The sequence below is a fragment of the Numenius arquata genome, chromosome 4 (assembly GCF_964106895.1).
Source record: "Numenius arquata chromosome 4, bNumArq3.hap1.1, whole genome shotgun sequence".
Taxonomy (NCBI): Eukaryota; Metazoa; Chordata; class Aves; order Charadriiformes; family Scolopacidae; genus Numenius; species Numenius arquata.
In genome coordinates, this window is record NC_133579.1 from 39504743 (window position 1) to 39515838 (window position 11096).

General features: G+C 44.4%; 1 protein-coding gene across 1 annotated transcript; it reads left to right on the forward strand.

The window, feature by feature from the left end:
• The first annotated feature begins 4070 nt into the window (after positions 1-4070).
• FRRS1L (ferric chelate reductase 1 like) lies at positions 4071-10874 on the forward strand. The gene is made up of 5 exons (XM_074146786.1): positions 4071-4278; positions 6098-6182; positions 6666-6804; positions 9992-10238; positions 10702-10874. The coding sequence occupies exons 1-5, from the start codon at positions 4071-4073 to the stop codon at positions 10872-10874; spliced, it is 852 nt and encodes a 283-aa protein (XP_074002887.1).
• The last annotated feature ends 222 nt before the right edge of the window (positions 10875-11096 follow it).

The following is an 11096-nucleotide window of genomic DNA, read 5'->3' on the forward strand; positions in this document are numbered from 1 at the left end:
TAGATTGGTGTATGTTATGCTTTCGGAAAAGAACTTGGAGACATTGCTTTTTTTCCTATATTAGATTAATTTTATAGAAAGAGTGCTGTTGTGAGCAGTATTGACTGCAGAGGCACAGTTGCTCTTGGAGCAAGACCAGATACATAACTCAGTGGAGGCAGAAAAAGAAAGATTTACCAGTGTTGAGCAAAAGATGAACTAATGGTCTAATGCAGTTTTTATTTGGATGATAACATATTTAGAATTTGCATTTTCTTGCCTTTCTCCAAAAGACCCAAAGCAGTACCGTGCCTCCAAAAAGCTTACTCATCTCTTCACTTAGTAGCTTTCAGAAATAGCACACATTATTTTTCCTCCATGGTATTTTGGTTTTCCTAAGGCGATCGCTTAGTTTTTGACTTTTCTTGTAGGAGATATTCTTAATGAATTGGCATTTGATATGTTTTTTTCCTTCATTGATCAGTTTTGTACAACATCACAAAAAAACTCTGATTGCAAGAAATTCCTTGCATATTTTCTCCCATACTTTAGTCTAAGTAATTGACACAGCAAGCATGTTTCTGTAGAGTCACAAGTAGTTAACTAGAGCACAGGATGAATGACTATTAAGGAAATTGGGCTGACTTCTTAATTTCTAAAAATTTTACTGTTGTTTAATAAAGGAAAGCCCAAGATAAATTACTGGCAGACGGGGTACATTCACCCCATGGAACAAGATTGTGGTGAGGATGTGAGAAAACTCTGTATGAATTACAAATTCTTGTTCCAGTTATTGCAGAGTTATTGTAAGAAAATTGCTGTCTCAGAAGTCATTTTGTGAGTCAGCACTGGTGGATACACACTGATTTTTCAATACATGTCGCCTCAACGGAAATAATCAGGAGCACTAAATTTGAAGGAGCTGTTCCTGAGGCATGGATATGCTGAGGAAGGAGCTGGGAAGAGACGGGGCTGTGTGAACTTGACCAGCTTCAGCTTTTTGGGGTGAACTGGGATGAGCAATAGCTCACCAAGAGCCGAATAAGGAAGTTGAGCCCTTTATAAGAGGACTTTCAAATGGAGAAAACCCACTAGATCATGTACAGAAGCAGAAAAGCAGCTGGATGGGGCAGGATCACGCCTAACTGGCCGCAGCAGCCAGGGGGAAACTTGTTTGACGCGGGTGGTCCCAAAGGTTGCTGTATTAGGGGTCTCTGTAGCCTAACGGTCTGCCAGCATCACTGGCCTTTCCCCACTCCTCTCTTCATTCACGCTCTCGTACGACTAGTGGGGTTTTACCCTCCTTGTCCTGCCCTGGTACGGGAGCTGCAGCCACTCCTGAATAACGCAGTTAGAGCCTCTGAGACAAGTTTTTTTTCCTGAGTGTCCATAGTGTAAATTTATTCCTGAAGCTTTAATTTCTAGTCAAAATACCCCTAAGCATGTGAGCCTCCAGGAGAGGTGTACATTGGGTGACAAAACAGAACCAAGATAGAAGGGCAGGATGGGCCCCAGGGGATGGCTGGGGATAATTCCGGTCTGCAGCTCTGGGAAGACACCACTAGCACTAGCACCAAAGAATTGCCCAAGTAGGACAATTAATCATGCAAGGGATTTGACTGCTGGATTCCCCTGAGGCAGGAGGTCATGGTGCAAGAAATGGTGGAAATGGCCCCATCTCTAATTCACCAAAAGCAAGAGGAGTCCTGCTGTCAGAGGGAGGTGATGACTTCCAACCTGCGGTTCACACATGGCATGTGTATGTCCCGTCTAAGAAAGGGGTTACCAGCACATGCAAGCTGCGAAATACAGCATTTGGAAAGTTTGGGCATTTGAGGATTAAGGCTGTTTGTGCAATTGCAGCTTGGACTCCTCCTACTAACGCTTTTTTTGATGGCGGCCTTAATTACTTGATCAGGTAAGGATCCTCCCTGACGAACTGCTGCCCATGGGCAGCGCTGTTTGTTGCAGTGTAGACCTTTGCCTCTGCTCAAAATTGAAGGTACTGGTTAGTGTTCCACCAGTCTCAATATGATGTTGCTTCCTATAAGCAACCCATTTTTGTGATAGGGACAACCTTCAGGCAAACACAAGAGGTTCTACCAAGTAAAAAAAATGTGTCTGGAGTATTTTAATTTTAGTTGTTAAGGATTTACTGGGAGAGAGTCACACACAGTAAGGGTCAGTCTCTTAGCAATATCTTCACCTTAGAAAATCGGTGCAGCTCCACTGTCATCACAGCCAGTTATTTTAGCTGTTAGATTTAAACCGACAGGTGTCATGTCGGTTCAAGCGATACACGATAAATATCCTAAGTGTTTACTATAGCTGCGAAGCATCGCCTGTATGGCAGTGCGCTAAAGCCTGTTTCCAGGGAGGAAAAACCAGCATGCAGCTGACAGCTGTTCCCTCGCTGAGCAAATGCTTCTTCACAGGCATCACAACCCTCGGCTGGCTATTTCAAAAAGGAGACGGGGGGCCTTCATCAGAGTTGATTATTGCCAGAAAGAATAAGCTGCAGCTTTATTTTCCTGTTAGCTTGATTTATAAGGGTTTTTCTATTGCCATTTGTTTGCTTGTTTTCCACTGGCCTGGTAAAGTTTGCCAAGCTCAGCGAGGTAGGAAGAACGGACTCATTATTTTGCACCAGAGCTTGGTGTTGCTCTCCCATAGCTTTTTCCATGTGCCACTATGGAACACGTTGAATTTGTATGTGACCGAAATTGCTTTTGCAACTTATTTTTTACCTCTTCGTGGCTTTTTCTCTATTTGCAGTGAGAGACAGCCTGCCGCTCTACTAGGCTAAAGTGTGGAGACGTGAATTAACACCCTCCACTCGATGCAGCTGGGCGTACGCCGGTATTACAAGCAACCGCTCAGCCCAAGGGAATGAACTCATCCCTAACGCAGCCTAGTTCCGGGCAGCCTCAGCGCTCCATCAAAAACTAACTCAGTTCAGTCATCAATACTAAAAAAGAAAAGATTTAAATTGAGGGTTATTTTAATTTTCCAAATATTGTTGACTGATGAGCCTTTTTCTCTCTCCCTCCCTCCCCCCGTGATGTTTTGCTGAATTTTCTTCCAGATCCTCAGAGGGGGGAGTGTAACCGTGCATAACAATACAAAAAAGAAATTATAGTTATAACCAGAAGACAGCAATCCAAACCCAAGAAAAGAGCCATTTTGGCGAACGCAGGGGATGAAAGATCATTGCTGCTCCATCAACCCATCGATACCACGGCACAGTGAGAAAGCAAAAGCATCCTTAACGCCTAGCGGCACCTCCAGCATCGCCTACAAGGGTCCAGGCAAGGCTCTGGGGGCACAAGCTGGATTTGCCTTCTGTCCTGACAGGTTTTCAGGACATTTGTAGTGCTGCGGTTACATCGCCTAAAACACAATGCAAGGACACGCAATCAGATAGCGTGGGGTTTTACCTGAAACAGATGTTACGTCGCGCTGTGCCTTCAGTCCCACCTCAGAAGTCATTAAAAATAAAAATAATATAACAAACAAACAAACAAAAAAACCAAACCAAAAAAAAAACAACCCACAAACCAAACAAGAGACTTTTGCCCAACAATGACCGAGCGGGATTTATCACGTCCTCTCGAAGCACATGCTGAGAGGTTTTGGTGAATCGAGGCCACGGGGACGGCCCGGTGCTGTCTCCCGAGATGGGGGCAAGGTGTCCCGGCGCGGGGGGAGGCGTGACGGCTGCCGGGTGGCATGGGCTGTGTGCTGCTCCCAGCGTGGGGCTGGGGGAATCTGGCGAGCGGGGAAGGCCACCGTCCCCCCGTTCGGCGGTGGTCCCGGCAGGAGGGGTCGGTGCCGGGACGGGGCGCGGGGTGACCCGCACCCCCCGCACCTCCAGCCCCACGCACACACCCCCCACGCACACACCGCCCCTACACCTTTTCCCCCAAACGCTCTCTCACGCCGTCCCTTCACACGCCCCCTCCACCCGCAGCCCCTCCGGCACCGCCCGTCCCCGGGGCCGGTCCCCCCCCCGCTCCGCCGCCGCCTCCCCCGCTCCGCCGCCGGCGGCGGCGCAGGATCCGCCGCCTCCCCTCCCCGCCGCCGCCGCCGCCATGGCGGTGCGGAGCCGCGGCGCTTGGCGGCGGCTGCTGCTGCTGCTGCTGCTGGCCGGCTCCGCCGCCAGCCCGGCGGAGGAAGGCGGCGGGCGGCGGGAGGCGGGCGGCGGGGAGCAGGGCGAGGAGGCGGCGCGGCCTCACCACGACTCCTCGTACGGCACCTTCGCCAGCGAGTTCTACGACCTGCGCTACCTCTCCGAGGAGGGTGCGGCGGCCGGCGGAGAGCGGGACGGGAGGGTGCCAGGCGGCGGGGCCGGCCCGGTGCGGGGGAGGGAGGGCCGGGCCGGGCGGCTGGCGGCGGCCCGGCGGCGGCGGTTGGCGGCGGCGTTCAGCACGAAGGCCAGCGCCCGCCGCCATCTTCCGCCCGCCCGGCCCTGCCGCTCCGGGGAACGGGGCCGGGAGCGGAGGGGAGCCCCGGGTATCCCGGCCCACGGCCGGGCCCTCCGCGGGGGCCGGGGCAGCCGAACCCCCGGGCCCGGGAGTCCCCGTCCCTTCAACCCCCCAGGCGGGGGCGGGGGCAGCCCCCGGCGGGCGGCAGAGCCGGGGGACGCGGCAGTATCCGGGGAGGGGGACGGTGGGTCCGGGGGGCTCCGTCCCCGTCCCGCTGAGCGGCTTGTTGCCTTCCGAGGCGCTGACCCACTCGTGAAAAGCTTTCCGGGCTGGTAACTTAGAAGGAGCCCCGGGTTTTGCCGTTTTCAAAATGCTCGGTGATGTCTCAAGTTGGTAAGAAATACAGTAGTTGCGTCTGGGTTTTGTGTTTTTCTGGTTGTTTTGCTGGGTTTTTTGTTTTGTTTTGTCTTTTTTTAAGTTACAAATGGCAGAATGTCGAAACTTCAAATTGGTGGCTAGGCTGCATTGAAACCCAGTTGTTTGATGCATGTGGGAAAAATGGAAGAAGTGAGAAGACAGGATGTCCTGTGACCAGGCTTTTGGTGATGCTCTGCTACAGGCTGCGATGAAATTTTGCTAACTTCATATGTTTAAACTGACAAATTTACCCAGGCACCTGATACAGTTAATGGAGGCTGTAATTTGCAGTTTACAGCACACTTTGTCAATCCATGGGCATGGTCAGAAATCTAGGAAAGCGAATCGGGGCTCCCGAAGTGACTTGTTCCTAAAGTTGTGTAGGGTGAACGTTCCTGTGTGTCTGCAGAGGCTGTAACTAACTGCAGCGTTTATTTCCCGTTCAATGAAGCACTTTCAGAGGATTTTCTAGTGTCCCGGTTTGAACAACTAGCACTTTGTTTTTCAGTTAGCTAAATAGAAGAACATCCTATTAAAATATCTGTGTTTCTGCAACAGACACAAACTTCTACAAGCCAAGACAGAAAAGGTCTGTTTGCAAATGTTCGCACCTTCTCTTTGGTGCACTATTCTACAGCAGACAGGGGGTTGCTTGGAGTCATAACTCCCATTGTCCGTCTTTTCTGGGTCTTACCTCGCAAGTGATTGCAGGTCATCACTGCAGGCAATTTTGATAATCTTTTCCCTTTTATTGCAATGCATGTTGTGTTTTACTTCTTAATGGAGGATGTATTACAAGGTCCTTTCGGTATCCATTCCTACAGCTCTGAATCTGGCGCCCTGCGTTTATACTTAATACTGTCATTTATGGCTAAGGAGTCAGATTTACTTCCCTTATGGATTTCCTGAGGGCACTAAGAGTGCACAAAGAGATAGCTGAGTGGAGATCCCTAATTGTTAGTTGACTGCACTACTCCATGTTCCTGCTGCCTTAACTTTTGCCCTCAGTGTAGCAAAGCCATGCTCTGGCATCCTTTTCTCTTCTTGACAAATGTAGGAAACCTGAGAAAAATTTTGTTTTCAGTAATCAGTGTTACTTTGGTACCTGGATCTAGGACGATCTGAGCAAAGGATTGCATATGTGACAAAGTAGTCCTTCATCTGAACAACTCGGTTACCAGCAGACGAAGGAAATGCTATTGGAACCCTTTCTCTTTAGCATTATTGATTTTTATTCCTTGCATTTTATTTAGTATTGATTTATTCTGTTTATACAGGTTACCCTTTCCCTACTGCTCCTCCTGTGGATCCATTTGCAAAAATCCGAGTGGATGACTGTGGAAAAACCAAGGGATGCTTCAGGTCAGTCTGAGATAAGAGTGCAGATACCCCTATGTTTGCGAATGCTGACTGATTGCACTGGAGACTTTGGTAAATGATCCGTATTCATATTAATAAATGTTCATTTTTTGAGAACATACTTTGTAGTTGTGGACTATATAATTTGTGGAAACTAGATTATTTAAGGATGTAGTTATGGACCTACAGTTATTTCATGTTTCTTATATTTTCAGGAAGCACTTAGAAAACCAGGGCTAGGAAGGTCAACAGAGTAATGCCGTGTGTAATCACTTGTTTTCTGTACTGCTTAAATATTATATATTCTTACACTAAAAGACTAATAATTACAAACAATTAATGGTACTTTGTGTATGGCATAATGCAATATGTTTTACTGACATTATACCAAAATGCATTCTTTTAGTTTTTTCTTGCAGAAACGTGATTAAGTTCCATAGCAGGAAGTTGCAAGGAAAAGTTACTTATATTTCCAATTCCATCTAGGTACGGTAAACCTGGATGCAATGCAGAGACTTGTGACTACTTCCTAAGTTACCGCAGGATAGGAGCTGATGTTGAATTTGAGTTGAGTGCCGATACTGATGGCTGGGTGGCGGTGGGATTTTCCTCAGACAAGAAAATGGTAAGAGGTATACGGTTCTTCATGTTGACAGTGTGCTCACTTTTACATGCTAGGATAGAAATGGTTTATATTTGATCTGTCACAAACAGAGCATATAAGGAAAAATGGTCCTGCTGAAAACAAAGCATCATTTGGTAGCGAGCCTGGGAACAGAAGCCAGGCCTACTGCCTCCCAGAAAACTGCCTCATCCTTCCTAACATGTCCTTTCCCTTCTTCCCTGAGAATTACAACAGTATTTTGCTTCAGCTCTGAATGGCTGAATGTTACTAGGTTTTTTCCTTTTTTATTTGAAAAGCCCTCGGGGATAAAGCCAATTCACGTGGAAATGTCCTGTTGCGCTTTATGTCAGTGTTACTTGGACAAAAAGCACATCAGAAACTAAGTAGCAAATAATTCTATTCTTCAGTAAATCAGCTGACTTTCAGTGATATAAATATGGCTTTCACCATTGAACTTTGGAAATCTTTTTGTTTCTTTCATATCTCTGTGTTGTTCAAAATGACTCAAAATCTTCAAAATTGTTCAATGTGACAAAATGACTCCTGCTAATCAAAACATACATGCTCTAGAAAGAATTCTTGTTAAGAGTTCTTATTCTGTCTTTCTCCTGGATTTTATTTGGTTTGGTTTTATGCTTATTCCTGTGCTTACTTTTTCATTCAAAAGCTTCATTTTTCATTGTGTTTCAATGAGCAAAGCAGGAGCATGTACTGTACAAACTTTAAAAAACCTGTGCAATAGAGAACTGAGGCAAAGATGTTTTGTCCATGATCCTTGGTAAAATGTTTAGGATTAAAATGCTGTTCATAATGAGGTGTTCATATATAAAACAATACCTATGTCCTAAATCACACGTCAGAGGACAGGACTGTTTCTTGTACAGTTGTAAGCAGTAGTCTGAAAAACCACATAATTTAGTCATCCTGGGCTGGGACCCACAAAAATGAATGGGAAGACTTGCGCTGACTTAACAATGTTTTTATCAGACCCCAAATGAGAAATAGAAAGAAAATGTGAGGGGAGATGCTTTTCAGTTATTACTATATATGTTTTAAAATAACAGTGTAAATAAACACAATAATGATAAAAGTCTTTTGCGTTATAAAGAACAGATCACGTTGCAAGAAATAGTTCATGTTTTCAATGTTGCAAGGAACAGTTTTACAGCCAAATTTTGGGAAGAGCTTAGATGCCTGGAAACGCAAGTACTCCACAGAGTTTTTGAAGCAGCTCAGCGCGTTTAGGTATTTGGTCCCAAGCTATCAGAGATTGTGTGACCTGTTTGTAACTCTGATATATCTGCAGTAGATCCCAGGGTCCCACTGCCTGCATGGAAAAAGCACCCTTGGAAAGCAGCCATCACATTTTATCCCAGGCATACCAGCAGCATGTTAGGTCTCCGCTTCCAGTGAGAAGAAGAAAGTCAGTGTGAAGTGAAAGATTTTGCTTCCAAATTTGCTGCGTACATGTTCTGATGCCCATCAATCAGCTGGACTAAACCAGCTAGCAATTGTCTTCCTCTGTCGTTCTCCTGCTGACTTCACCCTTTTTCATAACTTCCAGGACGTTTTGGTGTCCTGGGATACGGAGGCTGTAATGGTAAAATGACCATGGGTCAAAACAGCTTGGCTGTCAGAAGCGGGCTGTGCCTTTGAAGCCCTAATCAAACCAGTGTGGCCTGGATAGCTACACAAGTTCAGGAAAAAAAACCCTGTTTTGTGTCCTCAATAGAATTTTTTTTAAGTCCCGTGACCTGTTTCTTTTTCTCTAATAACATTATGCTTTTCCACTTGCAGGCTTTTGTACCTAGGCAGGATTTTGTAATGTCATTCTGTTAGTTGAGAATCAGAAGGCTATTTTATTTCCTTTTAATTTTTTTTCTCTGTGACAACAGATTTATTTTTGCCTCTGTGCTTAAGACATGTATTTGTACTCAGATGTATAAAAATTAAACTTGGAAAATAAGTTATGGAGCAAGGATAGGCTCAAGACAGAAGCTAGAAAGGTTTCCTGTAGCAGCATCGAGGTGCAGAAACTCTTCAAGAGTATGTTTTACCTTGTTGTCCCCTTTTTCTCTCACTTTTGGCACATCTTTTACAAATCCACATAGCAATATTCCCAGAGAGCTGAAATGCACCCTTTTCCTCACCTTTCCCTGTAACAAAGAACCAAGAGATGATCACGCTAGCAAGCGTCGTGTCTATCTTCAGCATGACACATCAGAAAGATTAGTAGTGGAGAAGTAGGGCCTGTATTTAATATGTCACCAATACCTGTGGCAGTGGTGTTCAGTAAAATGCCATTCATCCAACTTGCACAGTGTTTTAATGGTTCTAGATAGTAAGCCTTCTATGATACCAAGGCTTTCTACTCCTAAAATTAATGCTAATCCCTGAGTGATACAGTGCTCTACCACTTTGGCAGTGACTTTGAGTAACTTTTCTAGCAACTGGTTTAGTATTTCTAATAATGACCTCTACAAATAATTGTTCTCACACTTCCTTCTGTCTGTTGTTTCTTTGCTTGATTGTAATGCTCGGTGGCTGTTTATGAAGAAGCACATCTTGATTACATTTTTCTTGTATCTTATGGTATTCTGTTACTACATGCTGAATGTTTTCGTTTTCTCTTAAGAGATACAAGAAGCGATGTTCCCTTAAGTGAACGTGAGAAGAGATTAGACAAGACAGACTGTAATTTGTGCTATTATTTTCCCATATATAGTTGATTCATCTCCACTACTTCACTAAACTATATATTGGGTTTCTGTCCATGATCTGATGCAGTGGATTTTGTACACATCAAGGATTCAAGGTCCCCAATTTTTATGAAGCGGGATCCCAGAACTTCACAAATTATGAAAGAAAGCAGCCTTCCACTGGTCGATTAATTGTGTGATGTCAGGGTGATATTATGTCTTAAAAATATGTTATATATGTTAGGTAAAATAACTCAGAACCAAAAGAGAATTCAGAGATAGTAAGTAAATATTACCATCTACTTTGTGCTTTTCAATCTGATTGAAGACACGTGGTTAGGGAAACAAATATTTGTGCATAAATAACTTAGAAGGAATGAGAGCCCCAGGTTTTGATTAGTTTTTAATAATTAAAATTATATACATAAATGAAGAAATGCTCTGTGACACTTTTGTTTTCCTTCTACCCTTACGTTTTTACCGTGTAGGGAGGAGATGATGTCATGGCTTGCGTTCATGATGATAATGGAAGAGTCCGAATACAGCACTTCTATAATGTTGGTCAGTGGGCTAAAGAAATCCAGAGAAATCCTGCTAGAGATGAAGAAGGGGTTTTTGAAAACAATCGTGTAACATGTCGATTCAAGCGTCCGGTATATGTTCCACGAGAGGAAACCATCGTAGATCTGCACTTGAGTTGGTACTATCTGTTTGCTTGGGGTCCAGCAATTCAGGGTGAGTTGATTTCCATGCTTCTGACAGAGCTAGGGTACCAAAACTGATACACATCTTTCAATTACAATATTCTTACTAGACCCTCTTTTTTTAAATGAACTAAAATTCTGGCAGCATGAGGGTTAAAAACAGATAAGAAGGAAGTCAAGGTAAATAACAGTCCTACATGTCATGTTTCCTTGGCTATATAGTTATTACCCCCACTTCCCAAAGTTAAATTTAGAAGAACTTCATAACTAGAAGTTCTGAATTCCGTTGAAGGATGATTATTGTTTAGTTGAATTTCATTTGTTTTATTCAGAAGTTTAATTTCAGAAAGCAGAGAAATGACCCTACTCACTGAGAGTGCAATATTGCATGCTCCTGTAGGTTTGAAAATTACTTGGCTGTCTATCTCCTTCTTTGGTAGAGTTATAGAAAAAATGTACCTGACATTATTTCTTTCTGCCCTTACCTGTTAAAGGTTCTATAACTCGTCATGATATAGACTCACCACCTGTATCGGAGAGTGTTGTCAGTATTTACAAGTATGAAGATATTTTCATGCCATCAGCTGCCTATCAGACCTTCTCTTCTCCATTCTGCTTGCTCCTCATTGTTGCACTGACCTTCTATTTATTGATGGGAACTCCATGACCGATGGAAAATAGCAAGAATTTGTCAGCGGAAGTTTCTCAGGATGGATTGCCCTACTGATGGACGATGCATTTTTCTATTGGAATTTATATCACACCACCATCATCATCTAGCTGCTTTTGAACATAGTTAGCTTCTCAGAAGAATGAAATAACCATCTCCTTTGAGTGGCAGAGTGGTGGCAAATCATTTAAGAATAATCAGTGAACAAATCAGTGTTGT